The 21,410-nt window shown below is 39.5% G+C and overlaps 1 protein-coding gene across 2 annotated transcripts in view; it reads right to left on the reverse strand.

Moving 5' to 3' along the window:
• The window catches only part of srcin1a (SRC kinase signaling inhibitor 1a), a 128,150-nt gene that overhangs the window by 59,193 nt on the left and 47,547 nt on the right, over nucleotides 1-21,410 (reverse strand). For both annotated transcript variants that reach the window (XM_059348938.1, XM_059348939.1), the window contains exon 2: nucleotides 10,896-10,940. In XM_059348938.1, coding sequence (XP_059204921.1) covers nucleotides 10,896-10,940 — 45 coding nt within the window. The remainder of the gene's footprint in view (nucleotides 1-10,895; nucleotides 10,941-21,410) is intronic.

The following is a 21,410-nucleotide window of genomic DNA, read 5'->3' on the forward strand; positions in this document are numbered from 1 at the left end:
GCATGTTGGTCAACGAAATAATAGAAAAGCTGAATGACAACGGGAGCCCAAAAATCAGAACTGATAAGATCTGTGAGCTCAGCCAATGAGGCCTGGGCTGCACTGCCAAGATAGAGAGCACAGTCAAGAGCATTAACCTGCCTAAATAAAAAGAGCTTGCTGCGGTGGGGCTTCAGAGATAAGACAAGACAAACAGGCAGGGAGAAATTACCTGTGTGAAGAAAAAGATACTGCAAGGCAAAAAAACAGCCTCAAACAACCAATACAGCCGGATTAAGCAGACATTTGGGTTTATGCAAAATAAATCAAGCCTAAAACCTTCTTCCATCAGGGGACGTTTGTTCACACATTAAAGATGATCCATAAGAAAGCGACAAATTGATTTTTTTTGCTGTTGTTTGACATACTGTAATTAGCAGCGGATTTTTTTCTCACAATTATTGAAATCTGTCCTGCATTTCACCGAGCCACATTCTCAACTTTTCACTTTTTGAGTCACCAGTCTCCTCCGCCTTCAGCAGGTTATTTATATATGTAGGGAAATTCAGTGCGTGACATGAGGCATTTGCCAACCCACCCACAACAACTATCATCGCATATACATAATATTTATTCTGCATCATCACAGCCAAGTCCTGGGCCGCATACTTCCAAAGGAAAAGGTCCCCCCCCCTTTAGAGTCACCTGCTGAACTGGACTTTTAACTCAGGAAGCGAGGAAGCTGCTCATCATATGCATGGACATATGGTATGGAGAATCAGGAGGTGAGGAGGAAAGTGGATTTGGTTTGCTTTGATGGATTTGGAAGAGGCAGGCAGTGTAGCTTTATATTATATTTTGGGCATGTTAAACAAGTGGGTCAGAGGGAGTGGAGGGTGTAAGAGGCTCCAAGTCTCACAGAATGATAAGAATGCTGCAGACTGCTCAAACAGAGCTCTGGTTTCTTTAATAGCTAAATCTAAATTCACAGGTACTTCAAACATTCTGGCTCTATATTTGTTTGTCACATATGCAGCTACAGCTTGGAGCTACTCTTGTATTAATGCTTTATTTTGAAAGGCACATACATATAAATTGGGAGCATGCTAATATGCATATGCCGTCTGTGCAAAACCCAAACATATTTAGTCACGTGCATTAAAGATATGAAGCAAATATTCACATTTAAGAAGCTGAAATATTAGATTTCTTTAAATTGATTATCAAAATAGCTGGCCATTACATTTCTAATGTTTAAGCTCGAATAAAAACTAGAAACATTTCTGGTAAAGTCCTTTCTAAGACACCTGAGAGATTCTTTATGAGGGCTTTGTGGGTGTTAAATGTTAATTTCTTGTGGTATGTCTATTATTGGAAATGTAGCTCTCTGAATACCGTCTGTCTAACCTGTCTGAAACACATTCAGTACAGGGTTAGTTAGACATCAAAGAAAAGAAGTGGCATCAGTGTTTAAATAAACAAGAAGGTAATAAATGTCAGAAGATATTGCCAGTTTAATAAAGTCCCTGAAACAGAACTCTCTGCCCAGAACACCATGTCAAGACAACTTTGAAGTGTGTTTGCAGTACCTGAGATACTCTGAATTTAATGACTTAGATGAAAGAAATACATTTTCATTTCATCACGCAAACTTTGCATTAATGAATGTGCTGAAGCCTGCCACCAAATTTATAAAGAAGGGATATATTTCATTTCATTTTAGGACTGTACTGTCATATGTCTCTCAAAATAACACTTTAATCTTGATTTATTAATTACAAAAAAATAATGTACCAAAAATCAAAGATATTGATATATGTGATTAATTTTGATTACTTACATCAGAAAGCAAGTAATACATTTTAGTAAGTAATACATAGTAATAAAAGTTGAAATACACAGCTAGACAGTCAAAAAGAATATGTTTAGTCATGGCAATGTATGTTTAAAAAAAATAAATGTAATTAAGTGTAATCAGTGTCTCACTGCTTATGTGCTTGCAACATATGATTCTATGTACAAATTCACTTTTTAATGCATGAGTGCTGAGGATTGACATATATAAAAAATATTTGTTTATTAATTCATTAGTTAATACACACAGAGGGAATATACAGGGGAAAATATTGATTTTAGCTTGGCTGATTTCTTACCCAATAATTTAATGTATTTTACTTTTCTTTGTTCTGTGGTCTCACTCACATTAGATTCCAATACAGCAGCCATTAATGTTTCACTGTTTATGATAATTAACCAAGCATTTAATCAGCTATCCTAATTATTCTTGTGACTACTCTTTTATTCTTCCAAGTTGAATCTTGGTATTAAAAGGAAGCCAGTTTCTCTGATAATTCAGTGTCCTCCCCAGAAGGTCTGTCGTTATGCAGATGGCTGGGGAAGGCAAGGCAAGGCTCTTCCTCTGATACACAGCCTAATTTACTGCAAGCATGGCAGGGCTCCTTGTGGGATGCCGGCCGTGACAGCACAGGGCGAAAAGACCGGCTGAATATTAACCAGAGGAGGAAAAAGCGGAAGAGGTAGTATCGAGTAGAAGTGGGTGAAAACAGCAAACTGCTAATCCAGGCACGTCGATTAAGGCTACAGGCAACAGGAAATAAGCCAATCAGGAAGTCCTACAGCTGTTGGCAATTGTAGCTCTATACACTCCATTGGGAACAGTTAAAACAAATAACTGGGAGGAGAGAGTGGCATGGCAGGATTAAATATAACCTCCTGAAAAAAACACCAATCAGCCCTTTTTAAAACCTGCAGGTCACAACACCAGAACTAACTATAGGGCTCCTCATGCATTAAACCTTAAAGTTACAGCTGTGGGTCATATCACCTGCAGCAGTATAATAGTCAGAGAGCCTGCAAGGTTAACCAGCTCATGTGCTACTGTTGACTCTATGATGTTGTGCTTCAATGATTTCTCCTGCTACATAATTGGTAAACCTGCAAAAGGACTGGCAAGTGGCTCCCGTCTTATTGACTGCACGCTGTCACACAGACCTTGAAATTTACTCCTGCTAATAGTTGACATTCGCAATTCAATGACTAGCCAGCTCAAAAAGTGACTTTTAACTTGATAAAAGGAACATTTGTTTCCATCTCTCTTGGGCTTGCTCTTGAGGCTCCAAATAAAAAAGGCACCGAAATCAGCAGGCATGTGCACACCACTTTTTTCCCCTCTCCATTAAGGTAATCTCAGAGCTTCTAGGCACTGCTGTGTCAGGAGAGGGGAGTTAAAAGGGGTGAAATTGACAGGTGGACAGCGAGGGTAAGGCATCAGAGGAAGGTCAAAGCCTGCATGTCTGTGATGCAGGACGTAGTAAGAGGCTGAGGCAGTCGAAGGCTCCGGGGCGTCCTCGTGTTAAAACTGACAACTGCAATCTGTTGGTCCACGCAAGGTGATGGGAACGCCCTCTTCATCATTAAAACATGTACAATAAGAAGTGACAGGCTCATCTTTTCACCTATTGCTCTCTTCTGTCCATCCATCATCTGCCTCTCTCCCTCCCACCTCTACATTTAGTTTCCCTAGGCAACGGTGGGGAATACTGTGGAGGCAGCCAAGTTAAAATTGCAGCAGCAATGTGGATCCAGCAAAGCACCTGTTAATACACAAAGGCACGCAAGCATGCCACGGCTCCACGGCAACATCTCTGGGGCCGTCTGTGTGTGTATTCAACTGGGGGATAAATGCAAGAGATGATATATAAATGTGACAGAGAGAGGGTGGTGGCGGGTGGAGTTGGCAAGCATAATGCACCTCTTTGTTTTACTTGTCATCTCGGTAAAAGCCGGCTGTCTTTTTCTGGAATAACAGCAGTCCAGCAGCAGGTGAGAAAGCCTCTTAATTACAGGCTGTTGTTGAACCGGGTCAGTCAGCAAACTACTGCCACTGGGTGTGAAGAAGACACTCCAGCCACACCTCATTTCATCAGTGCTGCTCAGTTTACCTCACTGGGGAGGGGAATGCTACCTTCAATAAGATGCTAGATGGAGGCAGGCGGAGATAATAGAGTTTAAGTGATGGAAAAATAAGATGTTTGGAGAGCATGGAGACTTCATGCCTGGCTGCATACAGAGCTGCTTCAAACAGGTGCACCTCCTGTGACAGTGGGGCCTGGACCTCTGATCTCCACAGGGCGCACATCTGACTGGAAGTCACAGGTGGCAGATGCCTCAGTCAGACTTGCGCCACATGGAGAGAGATGCAGTGCAGCATACACTGTAATAAATTATTCTGTAGTCATTTCATTTTACTTAATATATTTGATAAAATGTATTAAATATAAATGCGTCCTTGATTTTGAGGCAGTTGTTTAAGTAACTTTAATATAAAAATGTTTGAGATACAATCTACTTATTTTGATCACATTAAATATAATCTTTATGTGTATGTAATTCTAAATCAAGAGAATTTTGAATGAATCCAACACTAGAATTAGTCCGTTTTTAATTGTTATTAACTCAACTTGTAACGTAGCTAGAATTAATTAATAATATTGCGTGCAATCTGTTGCCTCATTTTTATTGAGTAGCTATTGTTTATCTGTTTTTTTACAGTGTATATCAACCTTCAGACTTCTTACTCATTGTGTTTTTCCACAAAAAAATGATATATACTTACTGAGAGTATTATATAGAGTTACTGATTTTGATATTTCATGTATTTTCATCAAGTAAAAAAAATCAATTTGTAGTCAGTTTTACAGTTTGATTTGAAGTATACATGACATTATTTTCCTTATGACAGATTGCAGATCAAAAGTAGGTTTCTATCTTCTAAAAGTACAACCCTAATTCCAAGAAAGTTCGGATGTTGACTAAAATGTAAATAAAAATATATGGAATTGTTTGGACAATGAGATTAAACAGAGAATGACTATAAATAAATACAAGAAAATGTATTTAAATTGAAATGCTTGGAAAATATAGTACTATGGAACAGTAAAGGTGTTCTGGTTTTTTATTTTTGATGTACAAAAATGTGTGTATAATGTACAATCGACTGATTTATATATGGTGGATCAGAAATATAAATATCAAAGGTGAATCTACGTTGACAGTTGTATATAAGCATAACGTTTGATTCAAATAGTAAACATTAAGAGATGAGATGTACAAATATGTAGCAGTTCATAAGTTCAACTTCATCCTACTCGTTTTCAGACATTTCATTTCAATATTTTGAGTATATTTTCTGTTTGTTTTTTCGGTATTGTGTCATGTCTGAAATAAAATTATATAATATTAATATAATATAATAAAAACAGAATGCAGTGATTTGCTAATCCTATGTGACAAATGGCTTCAACTTGAAAGGGGAGATACACAGAAAACTACGGTATGACTTAGAATTTAGATATAATTAAAAATTTGCATGACACTAACTCGTGCAAAACATATTTCTGTGCCACCAGGTTGCATGCAAGAAAAAATAAGAATGAAGAATGAAATGAACCGATTTTCTAACCCATTTCTCATTCAGTTTCCCTGTTCTGACCAAAGGTTGGTTTACTTTACAACCTATAAACTACAGTGGATGTTACACGTTGTGAGCATGAATGACAGAGGCAGCAGACTGCAGGCCTGAGTCATCAGAACATCACAACAAGGCTGCTGCTGATAATACAAACACCTACAGGGCGATGGAATAAGTTTGGTCCACTGCCACACGTACGTAAACATCGGGCACATACAGAGCTCGCCACAGGCCGGAAAACAGTGTACATGCTAAATGGCCATCTATTCCTATTGTTTATCTGATACCTTATTGATCGTATTGCTGGAAATGTCTCTTCCTGTCTGACCGTGCCCACATGGAGATCACAGTGCAGTGTCGGTCACAGAACAGCCTCTGGTACCGGTAAGTTATTAAACATCTGCAGTGCAGATTCTTGCTTAGACAAAAGCTTAAATATCCAGGTGCTCTTATTGAAGATAGCACATCCAACACTGTCCCTTTGTCTGCAGCATTACTGTCCCCACAGTGGACCTCCTGTGTGCAGATTTAAATGAAGCAAGGCTTAAGAAACAGCAACAGGAGAGCAACATACCCCCCAAAAAATATTCACAACGTAGCACAAAAAAAAGATCTAAAAAGCAAACACGTATGCAAATATCTATCTGTACATTTTTAAATTCATTCCGCAGCTGTCAGAGATGGAGCTATGACATCAAGTGCCCAGGGTGCTTTCAAGCCAATCTCAATAGATTCAGCAGAGCAGCACGACGTTGCACGCTGCTGGGCCGGCGAGCCAAGTGATGAAAGCAGCAACAAAACAAAGCATAAAAGACTGATTTGGCAGTTGGGGAACACCGACACCTGTGCTACCATCCTACTGTTTTTCTTGTCCTCGCAGAATGAACACACTGAACTATGGCAACAATAGACTTTATAAATAGCGACATTTGTCTTTTGTCGTTTTGAAGCTATTTTGTTATTTTGATGCTGTATTTTCAATTACATTTACAAAAGGAGCCTCCATATACCATATATCAACAAATCATTCAGAAGAGCCCAACAGTCCCTTTCTCAAGCATAAATTATTGTTCTTACCAAACACAACACAAAAGCACCCAACAAGCAGCTGATAATTGTAAAGCAGCTACAAGTAACAGCAGCAGGGTCTAACAGTTTCCCCAGCTCAGTCCTGATTCTGTCTTATACATGCCTCCCTTTTCTCATGTGGGTCCAGAAAAATAGTATCAGCCTCCAGCAGTGTGGTGTCAATGTTGGCTCCAAGGAAGCAGGTTGAGGAGTCAGGGGGGAGGAGATGGTGGGGGTGGGTCTGGGTCTGCCGATGACAGGCTGGTCACTGCTAGTGCCTTTACTGGAGTCTGAGCTACAGAAGGTTGTGGAGAACCTCCATGATTTTGTTTGATTTCGCCAGAATCTGACCTGATGGTATCATGGTTGGCATTAAGAATAACTCCCAGGTCATAGAAAGAGAAATCAATATAAAACTGTTTCATAACCAGTTCAAAGTTTCATCTTATGGTTTCAGTGAAATAATAACTCAAGGTCAGCAAATAAGTTAAACGGGACACCTCACCCCAAAATTGAAAATACATAATTTTTCTCTTACATGTAGTTCTATTCATCAATTGGGGTAAGTTGTCAAGTGCTCTTCTCTCGGATAAAATGGAACTAGAGCCACTGTCCCTTTAAGTTCTTTCTTCACCGAAAAAAAGAGACTTAAGGAAGGGGGGGGGGGGGGGACTAAGGATGGAAAAGCCAGACTTTCCTGAGGGGCTGACCGTGACTACTTATCATGCAAACAGGCCAACTCTGTTGGAGACAGGTGGATGAAATCCCTCATCCAATCAGAATGTGCCAGCAGTTCTTTTATCTCGCTCACACATCGACACATATCTCCCTCAGAACACGATGAAACACATGGAAAGAACTGCCACTTGAAAAGAAAAGTGCACACAGTAAAGGCCTTCTGACAGACAAGAGGAGCCACAGTTGATAAGAATTAGAAAGCAGGCAGAAAAACACTCAGGTGGAGGTCACCTGTAATAGACATACCCCTGTGATGGCTGCCAAGGACTCCATACTAAATCACTCACGTCTAATAGGTCATTATCTGTCCCACTGGCCCTATAATATTAACAGCATGCACACACACACACACAGAGTCATGCAGATATCCAGATGCATGTTGGCGCATAAAATGCTGCAAATCACCCACTCACTGAAATATGAGTGATGGGGTGAAATTTGGTGGAGTAGCTTAAGCAGCAAAGAAAATCTTAGGACATAAATGGAAGATTTAAGAAGCCTTCTCTATCTGAGCTGATACACAGAGCATCTGCATATTCATGAGATGAGCAGGGTTATTAAGAAGGAGGGGGCAACACCAGAGGAAGGAGGCAGTAAGGGAGTTATAAATCTTCTCACATTTTTTTGTGTTTTCAGCTTTTTGTGTGTGCAGTAGGCGTGTGTCTCAGTGTGTGTTGCCTGAAATACAGACAATGGTGTAGAAAGTAATTAAAATTCATACTTAAAGCAGCACTGTTCCACATGTTTTATATCAACAATGAATCAAATAACTGTGTGTAATGTGAAAGGGGTGATGAACCCATCGAGAAATATCACTCAATTCTGCAGCTCTGCAGAGCTTCTTAGACATTTTTACTTATTTTAGTGCCTAAAGATTATTTACTGGTAATGGTTCAGTCCCAACGTAATGTAAAGGGTTGGGTTTCTGCTCACTTGTTGTTCTTCTGCCCCCAAGAGGTCAGTACAAAAACATCTATCAGTGCAAGGTACCACTAGCAGCACCATGAAGCAATGTTTTTAAGTGCAGTTACCCAGTTTTGTTTGTCTTATGCATGCATTATTACTGATCTACAGTGTAGGAGGCAATAAAGCCCGAAGATCAAGAACAGAGGGCATCGTTTTCAATTGTCAACCTGCCCTGTATAATTAAGGTTAAATTAATTTAAGAATGTTATGAAATAAAAGGAAAGGTCGTTACAAACAGGAATGTGTGAGCAACATAAATTACTGTTAATCTTGTTACTGTGGATTCATGAAGCTGGTTCTGGACAGGTCAGATATTTTTACTGTTCCTCATCTCCAGAAGCCAAACACACTGACAGCATCAGGCTAATTATACCACAGCCTTCTGCAGGCATGTTGCCAAGACTGTCGGTGGGAAACTAGAGGTGTCAAAACTTCCAAACTGCAGGAGAGTGAGAGATAGGATGGCTTTTTAATGATACTGCAGGAACCAACTTTCAAGTTCTAAATCTCTTAAAGTGCTCCCTTGGGTGAAACCATCAGGTCCATAATGAGGAGAGGTTGGAAATAAAATAGAGGTAACATTAAAAAAAATTGTGGCTTGTGTACAGGATGGATGCATTTCTTTCCCCAGTGGTGGAGGGGAAAAAAACGTATTTTGCTGCAACAATCAGACAGGGTGGAAAATAGATTAAAGGAATTATCAAGAGCTGTTAAAAAATGACACACACAAAAAAAACACTCAAGATTTAAGATGGCAGAGACAAAACAATTGTCATGTAACGGTGACACACAGTTAAATTTCCCACTTCAATAACAACTGAAGTGTGAGCTTGTCAGATCTCTGGGACAATATCAACAATCTAATATTTAGAGGCTCACTGCCAACACTAAATTTCAGTCTTGGCTATTATCTTTTTATTAATTTAACTAATATTGAATTAACCCTATTAATCGGCCGGTTCCACTGACAAAGAGACAAACACGGCACTGCAGTAAAAATGCAAAGTAATTGCAAATGACATCTAATGTTTTTTTGTGTTGTTCTTGTGTCTAATTAAACACTTAAGCACCAAAACAAGATTATTATTATTCTAATATAATTTCAGTGGAGTGAAAGCAAAAACCCGATTTGTGTTGCTAAGTCTGGAAGCCTAAGGTTTCCTAATGATCGTGTAATGATGTGTAATTTGCAGTAAATCTTGTCATCGCTGCTGGTTAAATAAGGGGCTCTCAGCTGCCGTTGGAGCAGCACTGTTAAGGTTACTTCTTTTACGGGGCTGGATTACTGAGCTGGCTCTGACATGTAGTTTGTTGCCTCCACTCCCGGCAGACCCATCTGCCAAGCCTCTTGTAGTATTAGCACGCTGCCATTCTCATTCCAGACAGAGCCAACGGGCTAACCTAACAAGCGCTCTCCCACAGGAACACATCTGTTGTCAGATTAGTTAGAGCTCTGGCCATGGGTTATCAATCAAAGTGGTGAATTACATTACAAACTGAAATTCATTCGTCACTTACATCAGCTGATTAAATGATTTACCGGAACAGATGTAGGCAGGGGCGATGGAGAGGTGCCGAAAAACAAGGAGAATGTTAAAGAGAGGACGTATTAGGCTCCACCAGGCAAACAGAAGCGACCGTGGGCAGTGAAACTGAGAAAAATGAGTTTCGAGTTCATCGGCGTCTGTGACAAGAGCATAGCTGGCATGCAATTTGGCTGCATTTCACTCAGCAGCATTTTCATTTAATGGCTTTATAACATTCATAAGTGTCACTGTACTTGATATATTATGTCTAAGCACTATAGCCTCAATATTTGACTTCTAAAATGTACAGCAGCAGGTGGTGTAAGCTTCTGTGGCAGGCAAATAGGCATACAAAGACTTTTGGCGTCGTTTTGGTTGGTGACAGGTGTGCAGCGGTTGCTGGGTGCAATTTGCTCTCAGAACTATGCAGCACCAGCTGAGGCCCTGCAGACAAGGCCAAACATGAGGACCCCAGAGAGAGTGGAAAAAGTTAAACTGAAGAGCACAAATTGGGATACTTGGAGACAATGAATGACCTCAAAAGCCTCTTGCTGCGTTCTTATCCAGGTGAAATGGAAACGCTCACTCAGCTTCAGCAAAAAGCAGTGATGTAGGTAAAGACAGTTAGCTGTGAACCCTAGCAGAGTCACTGTTAGCACAGCGCAGAATTTACTGCTGTAGATGCCACGTTAGTTAGGATTTGAAAGTAAAATAATGACAAATGATAAACAAACTAACCTAACGAGGTGTTTAGCAACTTGTATTCTGCAAGGTTAAATTGCTGCTTTTGTTAATGTAGTCTGGTGGCTTTAAAGAAAGCATAAATAAAAAGTCTCTTTCCCATCATAAAGCGGTTAAAATATTCTTAATTAAGCGTAGACTTAAACGGATATAAAGTAATAATTAGATGTTGCTTTTTTTTAGGTGGCTAAAATATGTTTTACTGTGACCCCCGTACATTTTAATACATAAGGAACAACAAGGAAGTTACAAAATGATATAAAAACCTAAAAAAATAATAATAATAATGGGGCCTGCCCTTTATAGCCTCAGAACAAGCCAGAAATACTAAAAGCAAAACACAGATTCTTTAGCACAGATGTCTTCATAAGTAAGGGTTTTCTTACCCTTGGAATATAAGGTGGGTTCATCCAGTCCCTCTCTTCTGCTACCTGGAGAGGGAAACACTCACAGTCACAGATTCTCTTTGAATAATGACAATAACAGGAGCAATTTTCCTCTTCATTGAATTGTAATGCTAACTTTTCTTTTAATAAAAAAAAAACAGGAGGCAAAAAAATTACCTCCAAGAAACTGTAAAAAAGAAGCGATCAATAAAAACAGGCAGACATTAGCTGAGCTGAGTATGACAGCGACTGCCACTGCAGATAGGTCGCCTTGGCAACAGGTCAGCTGTTCCACAAAGCTGTTTGCAGCCACACACACACACACACACACACACACACACACACACACACACACACACACACACACACACACACAATCATCCATATTTGTCTGACAAGCATACAGTGTAAGGTTGCACAAGCATGATGGCGAGGAGACACAGCCAGTGACAGATGTGGCACAAGCAGGGCGTCGAGTTTACAAGTTGTCGAGTCAACATGGCACAGATCTGTGTTATGATGCTGATAGTCATGTGTCACACAACAAACTGCTTTCTGTCAACTGGCATCAGAGATGAGATGAATGTAGAATAGAAGGATAGGAGGGAGGTGGTGGATTTTCCTAAGGCTACCTCGCAGGAAATAGCTTTCAGACTGCTGTTAAGAATCAAAATTAAAACTTCTGTTTTATCATCAAACAATTTTTTCTAGACAATTTTTTCTCTTTGTTAACACTGCACCCCTGATCTAAGAGGACAGACACTGGAGATCACAAAACACACATGTTGAAACAGCATCACAAATACAAAGACGCCATCTGTATTTGAAGTAAGATAAAGAAAAAAAACTGTGACACAGATAAAAGATGAAATCCCAAATCCAACATTCCAGCCTGTTTTGGGAGGGTTTTTGTCACGCCTCTTTATGATCCCAGAACGAGTGGGGAGATGTGCGGCACACAGCAGTCCCTAGTGGGGTGTTAGAGTAATTGCTTGTTTCACCAGTCCCCAGGGGATATCACAAAGTGGGCTGCAGAGGAGCTTGGAAAAAACCTGCAAAACAGCAGCTTCACCTTCTGCCTTCACATCTCCCGTCATCCTCTGCTGCCTACCTGTTTGTCCCTGTTACAGAGGAGAGGGCAAGACAGTACCGCTGTCTGAAAGATGAGTGTCTTTTTACTTTAGTGTGAGGCCCTGTTTAGTGTTGGAATGCCAACCACTTTGCATAGCAATTATGTTATACATTATATGATTGAGAAATTTGGTGAATTAAAATACTCCATTATGCATTTTTTGCAGTTTCTGTTTATGGCAGGATTGCACCTTATTGGAACAAACTTGGGAGTTCACAATCTGATACAAGTTTTGGACATTAGTTGATATAAGGGGTGGGATCTAAATGTTGGAACAACTTGGATTTGGATTCCCGTTGGACAAATATTTAATCTTTTAATGCACACCCTTTTGGGGAATTTCAGCTTTTTCAGTCATATCTATGGAAAGGCTTATAAAAAAGGAAATTAAAGGCCAAAATGCATGTATGAGGCTTCATTCAAAACATCTTCTACTTTCTTGTTTAGCATCTGGCTAAAATACAACCTAACCTACATAAGTGCAAACATGGGTCAAAACATATTTTTGGTCCTTGTAAGTCATATTTAAGTAACAAAACCTAGGCAATGCTTTATGCCAAATGACCACATATCTTCCACATCTTATCAACCACAACTATATATAATGACAGACCTCTAAGCCTAACCATTGGTGTCAAAACTATAGAGAAAATGTATGTATAAGATACACAGTATATAGCTTAGAATCATTGCCAAGAGGTTAACTCTGACATTCTGCAAAGACTTTTTTCAGAATACATAAAGTTTTGTGATCCCTGTGGACATTTCAGTTTGTTTGTTTTTTTACACACCTACACATTTTCTCAAGAAGCCAAAAAGAACAGCAGAAGCCTTTTTCGCTCGACTTCAAGTCAAGTATTAGAGGTTTGAAGTGTTTTGCTGCTGCAAGTAGCTTGTTTAGAGGGCATCTGAAGCACATTTCCCCCGGATAAATAATTACATTTTCTGCAGATAGTTTTGCTTTTATTCAGTTTCACTTACAGTATGCTGCGATAATGGCACGCCGCCTTTTCTGCATTCTGCACCAGTAATACATGTCCTTGTGCTTTTGAAATGCCTTATGCAGTGCATGATTAATGTATAATCTCGACTCAAAGAAATAAATTCCATTTGTACACCATGCTCATCCTGTATTCTCAGCCCTGTGTATCACTGGCTGTCCTACCACACGCCACGCTGTCCAGATACTAATAGCTGTGCAGTAATGTATGCTACATCATGTGCCTGTCTGTGTTAGGATGCAGGTTTTTCCCATTCACACATCACACATCCATTGATCTTTTTGCACATGCATCAAGGGTACCAGCTCATTCTGCCACCACAGCATCCCCCTCTCCCTCCTCCTGCTTGTCATGCCTCTTTCCCTCTCTTTCTCTTGTCTCCATCAGCGCCGCATGTGTTTCCAGCGTCTCATTTGGGGTGGTGCTCGGGGGGGGGGGGGGGGGGAGGGGGGGGGGGTACAGATGGATGTGTGGTGATGTCGTGTAGGTGAGCGGGGGTGGGGTGGGGTTGAAGCAGCCAGTTGGCACGAAAGAGGAGGAGGAGATGACGAGTTAGACGTTAACAAGCTGTCATTGCAAACACAACACGGCGCCCATTGCAACACACAAAAACAGCAAAGACAACCCCCTGACAAGCCTAGTGTTACAAACAACAGCCAAGCAGCCGTACACTCTGTTCCACCCGCAGAGGAGAGATACGAGCGGCAGGTCAGGCTTGGACAGGTTAGGAAAATGAATGTGTTGACATAGGGCTGGGTATGGAAGGTACCGAAACGTCTAATATAATTTTTTTGACCAAATACCACAATATCGATATCGTTACTGAGGCGATATTGACGAGTTGATTATTGGTGTTTTAAAAAAATGTTTACACAGTGAGATTTTTGATTTAAAAAATCATCAGTAATGTGGATATAATGTGGGTAAAGGCAGATATGAGAACAGCTAAAACAGCCTGCTAAGTTCAGAAAATTGCTTAATTTTACTGTAATGCAGCCTTTAACCCTCTATGGTACAGTGGTGCCTTCAGGCAACATACCCATTTTGGTCTGTCAAATTTCTACAGTGCATGTTTTTGAGTGCAGCAATACTTTAAAAAAGAGGGAAGAGTATAGGGAACCAACAGCAAAGCTTTAATTTGTCACATGATCTCCAGGAGGCCATATTGAAACCCTATTTTGCAGACTTTTCCAAAGGAAACAGCTTTGCCATTTTGCACCACAAAAAATCACTCAAAACGTAATTTCGTGGCCCTTTTCCATCAGGAAAAAATATATTCCTACTGATAGAGTAAACTTTCATTTTTGATAGTTTCATACACTGAGACTGTTGAAGAAAATCATTTCAATGAGTCGTTGGTTCAATGGTACAATGTTGCCCACAGGCACATTCAGACAAGAAATCGGTTAAAAAAGTTCCTTTGATAATGTTTTTAAATTTAAAATGTTATGTATTGTACCCTGTTGAAGCTACTGAATCTTTTACACGTTTATTAAATCAATTATGTTAAAATGAATTTAAAAAAATATATTTTTCACTTGTGCACCCTTATGGTACAATGTTGCCTACGGGCAAGATTATGTTTATTTAGTCTATTTTTAAGACACTCCAAACATTTTATTTTCCTAACTAGCATCATAATGCGTACCATAGAGGGTTAAAACCAGTATTACGATATTATATATATTATATTATATTACTTGAGTTTGAGTTGAGTTGAGTTTATTTATTTAAAACAGGGACAATACATATTAATGAACATATACATGTAAATATGCAAGATTAAAGCCCACAGCTAATTTCCATCTTTAGTCCCTTTGGCAGGTTGATGTCAATACCATAACAATAAAATCAATAAAACATCGATAACAACAAGTTGGCAGTTGGCCTTCATGGCCAGAATGAGCAGGAGGAGAGAAAACGTGTCCTTGAGCACAATAGAACAGAAAAGAAAAAGAGAAGCAAGAACAATGAAAAGTATAGGGGATCATGGAACATACAGGCCAGGGGTCAGGGGTCAAGGGTCAGGGGTCAGGGGTCAGGGGACCAAACGTATTTCACTAGTGTTAAAATCTATGTTTATTATATCAAAGGGTTGATTGAAGAGCAGAGTGCTAAAGTGTTAGGTGCGTAATTATATTGCAGATTGCCCGATTGCACAGTAAATATAAAGTGCTATTTTAAATGTACAATAATCAATACACATTACATTTATTAAATACCAGCAATGGTAATTTTATGATATTGGGAGTACCCATTTTTAAGAATATAAAGTGCATCTTGCCTTAAACTTAAACAACAGTTACTTCCGACCATGTCATTTGTTAGTTATATATACTATGTACAGTATGACATGATTGCATGCTTTCAACGTGTCAGCGTGGGTTCTCACCAGGTAATCCGGCTTCCTCCCACAGTCCAAAAACATGCACTTAGGTTTAATTGGTGACTCTAAATTGTCAGTAGGTGTGAATCAGCGTGAACTGAAATCTGTCTCTATGTGTCAGCCCTCTGATAGTCTGGCGACCTGTCCAGGGTGTACCCCGCCTCTCGCCCAATGACAGCTGGAATACGAATGAATGTATCACTACCAGGGTTGGAGGTAAGGTAAGTAATGACCTACAGTACTCAGATTATGGTTTTGTTATAACAAGACACGTAGCGCTACTTTTTGATACTTATTTTATGGTTTTGACCTTACATTATGGCAGATAAGAAACATTTTTTTTATGCTTTGTTTGCTCAATAGATAAATAAATACATGAAATTGAAGATGTTATGCTTTCCATGTTTCCTCTTGAAAAGAGTCAGTAGTGTGGGCATTTCTTTACAACAGAAGAGACAATACACCAAATGGCATGTTTAAAGAACATTTAAATAGGTAACTTTGAACGTACTTTATAAAGTAACTAGTTACAATTTTGGGGGAGAAACTTAGTAAAGTAACTTTCCCCAACACTGATCACTACGCTTTATTACTGTTCATAAATGGCTGTTATCTAATGCTAACTTGGATTGTAACAAACTTTGAACCACAAAGATGAGCATATATCCCAACAAATAATATTTGAGATAAAGATGAATATTAGGCAGAAGAGAAAGAAATTAAGGAAATAGGCCTTGATACTTTGGTGCAAACCTCGAGATGAGCTCATACTTTAACCAAAGAGCAAAAAAAAGCCAAAGCTAACACTGTATGGCAAACAACATGGGCTTTGAACTTACTGCTAATTCTCAGAAATATAGTAATAATACAGTCCACTGAGAAGACCGAGCTGCTAGCAGGAAATGCTAAAACAACAGAATGTTACTTTCTGACAAAGCTGTTTATTCATTCTAATTGTTCACGATGCCCCCAAAGTAACTGTCAACAGATTCATATCTCATCAATTGCACACTAAATGTAAATGTCATACAGTAATGTGTGGATCAAACTGTAAGTACACTGTAAAAAATGTTTGTAGAAATAACAGTAAAACTCTGTCAAATACATCAAAAATAGGGTGTAAAATTAAAAAATTTAAATCACCTTATTAGACACTTTTAATTACCGTAAATCAAAGAGTAGCACAAAACTTTCACTTTTTTCCGTCATAAACTGTAGGAAACACACAGTTTTGCTGTAAAAAATATAACATTTTCATGCAAAATTTATGGAGAAATACCATAATGTGTGAATGAATGACACAATTACCCTAAAAATAAAGGGACCACTCGGTCTAAATTACAGTTTTTGCTGATATTTACATTTAAATTTAGAATAGAAAACCCTACTCACTGTATTTTTTACGGTGAAGTTCTGGCAACCAAAGCTGCCAGTATTTTACCGTAAATTAAACAGTTTTTTTTTTACAGTGTAAGTAAAGTAAGCACATCATCACATCCAAATATCAATAAAATATTGAAATATCACCAGGGGTTTATCTGCAAATTTCAGTTTTCTTGGTGGAAGTTAGAAAAACAGAAAAGTTTCTGTCACCTTCCACATTAACCTCAATGTCTCAGCTCACTCCCAAACAGCTTACCACAGCAGGACAGGGATTAGTGACTGTTGCTACCACCACTTCAATATTTTTCCTCAACTGCTGCAGTCAAAATAGATCAAACCAAAAAAAAAAGAAAGAGAGACAAGTCCAATTGTATGCTGATTACTTTGCATTGTTTTTGACTTAAGTGATGATGTCAGGGAATAATGAAAACATTTCTCCCTTTGTTAATTTAACCATGAAAGCATATAAACATCAAGTACAGCTTTTCAAAAAGAACTTTTTGATCCCATAATTAATACATCACTTTTAATCTGTAAATGCTCTGATCAGAAAAACTTCACCCACAATGTTCCTGCTTGTATATTTTTAGTTGCATGCTTGTATTGTCTGCTGGGATCAGTAAATCATGCAAATATTTTCTGGTCGGAGCACCAAGTAACATTTAGCCAAGTTAAAAAGGCATGTTTTATGCGTCTCAGGGGCAATCTGATTGGATGTTTTCCTTCAGGCTTAATGCTGCCAATCACAGCCACGGGAAAGCTGAACTGCCTCTCCAGAAATAGACTGACTATGACGCCTATGGAGCCAACGCAGGACTCCTGTGGGGGTCTATGACTCTTCAATAAGTGAGAATACAGCACCATTTAATATAAATAGAGACATCAAGAAACGTCTCCATTAGTGGTTGTTCCTCCCCTTTCTTCTTGCCACCTGCTGGCTGAATGAAACTAAAATCTGACAATTGTTAAGTGTTCTGCCCCAGAGCCCCAGAGCACTTGGCAGAGCCGCCCATGGCTAATCCAGTAAGCACTAGCACTGACTCACAACTAGCTGAGAGACAGAGCGAGATGGAGATTGACAGAGAGGGAGACTCAGAGACAAAGGCAGCGAGTGAAAGAGGGAGGCTAAGAATAGAGGTGGATGGCACTTGGAGAAACGAAAATGGGGAATACAGGGGCTGGCAGAAAGAGGTTGGTGAAGAGGAAACAAATTGGTGGTCTAAGGTGTGTGTTACACAAAAAAGCATGAAAGCTGAAGGAAGAGCAGAAAGATGTGGGGCAGGAGGATGTTTGGACGCAGGAGAATGAGAAAAGTTAAGTAAGAAGAGGGCTTTGGGGCCAGATGAGTGATGGGAGAAGTGGAAGCCGGGGTGTGCAAGGTGTCCTCCAAATCCATTTGTCACCCAGAGACTCATTAGTGATTGCGAGAGGGCGTCCGGTTATAAATAGGCTTTGGAGCATGTGTTTGACAGGAGGGAGTCTCAGATTTGATGGTAGGACATTAATCTTACTGGAGAACTCCCGGAAGATGGAGGGATCGAAAAAAAGACAGATCCCCCCAAAAACAAGCACAATATTTTATCAGTCAGCAACGCCTGTCTATTGTCTTTCTCACTGTTTGACTCTGTTCCGACTTTTTCTAATGTCCGACCACCTGATACTTAAAATAACCCTTAGCTATTGTTTGAAAACATGTCTGCTTTTATCTCCTCAAAAGCAAAATTCCTACCCTTGTATCTTACCATCCCTGCTTCTCTCTGGCCGCCTTTTCTCTCTCTGACTGTGGAGCTCTTCATGCTTCGCTAGAGGCTTTTGAGATATTTCCAGTTCTTGCTTAAAAGCTTGTCAGTCACTCACGGCATGTTCTTCAACTTCTTTGTCTCTCTCTCATAGGCTTGCTCTGCTCTTATTTGCATCCCTTGCTTGCAGCCAATAACACTCACGCTGCCTTTAATTAGAAAGAAAAAATGAACCAATCTGGTCTCCAGCTGACATCTGGTTATTTTCTGTTTCTGACCTGCTGCTCACCCTCTGGCCAGTTGAAGCAGATGTGTACAAATGCTTCATTCTCTACTTCTGTAGATGGCGCTTCTAGCGATAGCTTTTGCCCTCGTATCATCACCACCTCCTGCCACACACAAACTATTTTCGAGCTCCACAAATCCAGTCTCTCTTAGCATATTCACAGATCTTCCAAATTCTGTCGCCCAGGTACGCCCCTGCTGACCTCAGCAGGCCCCCTAGCCCCGCTGTGTATCACCGGGACATAAAGCTGTCGCTGAGCCCGGGGAATGAATGGAGGAGGCTCAGAGCCAAAGCTTAATCATGACCTGAAGCCATCGGCCAATAGCTAACCCCAAGCTGCTTTAAATTGAAGGATCATTACTAATGACTGGTTTAATGATTCTGTCTGGTCCCATCAGTCCTCACTGCCACCTATCCACTGACATCCCTTGGTAAGTGGCATAAGACATTAAGACATAAAGATTTAGAATTTTCCATATATTAAAGTGCCAGTGCAATAATCAAGGGCCCAATGAGAGCGCAGACTTCCCTATCTCGCCCTATCGTAACAAAAGTGAGATTCAGATCTACTCCAAAGTTAAATGGGCTCTTCTTTGGCCAATGCTAAACCCTTTCACCAAGTTTAATGAAAATCAAGTTGCTTTTTTCCCTTAATCCTGTTAACAAACGAACAAACAAGCCAACAACCCGACAAACTTAACCCAAAAAATAACGTCCTTGTCAGAGGTAATAATGGGATGTTTGGTCATTATTATTACAAGAGTAACTTGTTCGGATCGAGTTGCTAAAGATTCTTAATAATTAAAGCTATGATTAATGTTTTTCTGATCACAATATAACTAAGATTTTTTTGTCGATTTAATGCTATATTACTTATTTCCAGCACACTTGAGCGCATCTAAAGGTAAGCATAAGATTTAAAATGATGCTTTTGGAGGATTTTTTGTCTATTTTTTATTGTAAATTCAACTGATTGGTCAACATATCATGTAATATTTATTAGCTGGTTTTAGCTCTGAAAATCCTTTGTGAAATGCTTTGAACAGGCCTAAAGTTACAATTGACATGCCAATTTTTTTTTAAACTGTTACTCCTAAATCAGCAAGTGAGAAGCTTCTTTTAACCTTACGATCTATTGTTGTCACAGTCCATGATCAGGTAGCAAAAAGGGCCTGGCTCCAAAATTTTAATGTTGCTTTAACTACTGTAACATGTTATCCATGTCAACTTAAAGGTTATTATCATAGACTGTATATGAATAATGGACGTAGTCACCGTGACGTCACCCATTGGTTTGTGGCCCATTGGAAGCATCGAGTTCATCGTTATACTCGTCGCCATCTTGCGTCGCCATCATGTTTCCGATACGGGGAGCAGACCATATTTGGACTGTGGAGGAGGAGAGGGATCTGATCACTGACTACAGCCTCTCTACACCTCAACCCGACTGAGAGAAGCTGCTGCTAATTCATGTTAGCATTAACTGGAGCATTAACTGGGATGTTAGTTTTGGCTAGCAAAAAAACTAAAACAAAATGTATCTTTCTTACCTCAGAAAACTGAGCAGCGACTCCTTGGAGTGTCTGTTAGTCCAACCAAACACTGTACAAGACATTTTACTGAACAAAACGTTCAAATAAACTGTCATTAAGTGAAAATACAGTGAAAGGGTCAAAGTTACGAGACCAAACCGCTAAACGTCCTCTTTTCTATCTATATAACGTTATATATAACTTTATTGACATGTTGCCATGGATACGCATTGTTCTGTTTCTCTCCTGGTGACGGCTCGCCTTGTCAGTGACCTGTCAATCAAAGCTAGAAACGCCCCAAATCATACGATTCTTTATCTTCTATTTTCTTCTAAATGGGGCCATTATTAGAACTATTGACATCAAATTGTCTTGAAGAAGATTTTTTACTAGTGATTGAGACCATAATGTTGTCCCTGAAAATTTTTTCTGAGATAATAAATCAAGTGAGAAGTTTTCAAATTTAGCACTGAAATGAATGGGCAGATTTCTTTTGCAGCCAATCTTAGCACCCCCTACTGGAATTTTCGGTGAATTGCAGGCTTTATGCACTTCCTGGTGGCTTCCATGCTCAGGCACAGAGATTGCCGCCTGGTTATTATATGTTCTCAAATCACTCATCACAACTTGTGTCCGGTGCAGAGGCGAACACTTTAAAAATATAAAGAGACTGGCAGGCAACTCATTCGTTGCTAACTTCATTGGGGACTGTCATTCTGCATGATCAGTGCTACAGAGACCAATGAAATACTGCTGACTGACAGCAAGTCATGGAGCACACTTTACTGCACTTAACATTTTATGCATTCTCTGATCGTCACAAAGAGCTCACTGTTAAATAATTAAAAACTACAACTCGTCCTCTTATTTCACGAGTAATGACAAACAGGACGAAAAGCCATTATTAAGTTTGCAAAACAAATTAACAATATGTCAAAACATTGTGTTTTTTGGGTTCAGTATTTTGTTTGAAAACATTTAAGGGTTTATGTGTTTTGCTGTAATTTCCGAGCATGAAAGTCCTTCTTAATTTAACAAGTTGAGGCCATGATATTG

This window comes from Centropristis striata, chromosome 13, assembly GCF_030273125.1.
Source record: "Centropristis striata isolate RG_2023a ecotype Rhode Island chromosome 13, C.striata_1.0, whole genome shotgun sequence".
NCBI classification, from domain to species: domain Eukaryota; kingdom Metazoa; phylum Chordata; class Actinopteri; order Perciformes; family Serranidae; genus Centropristis; species Centropristis striata.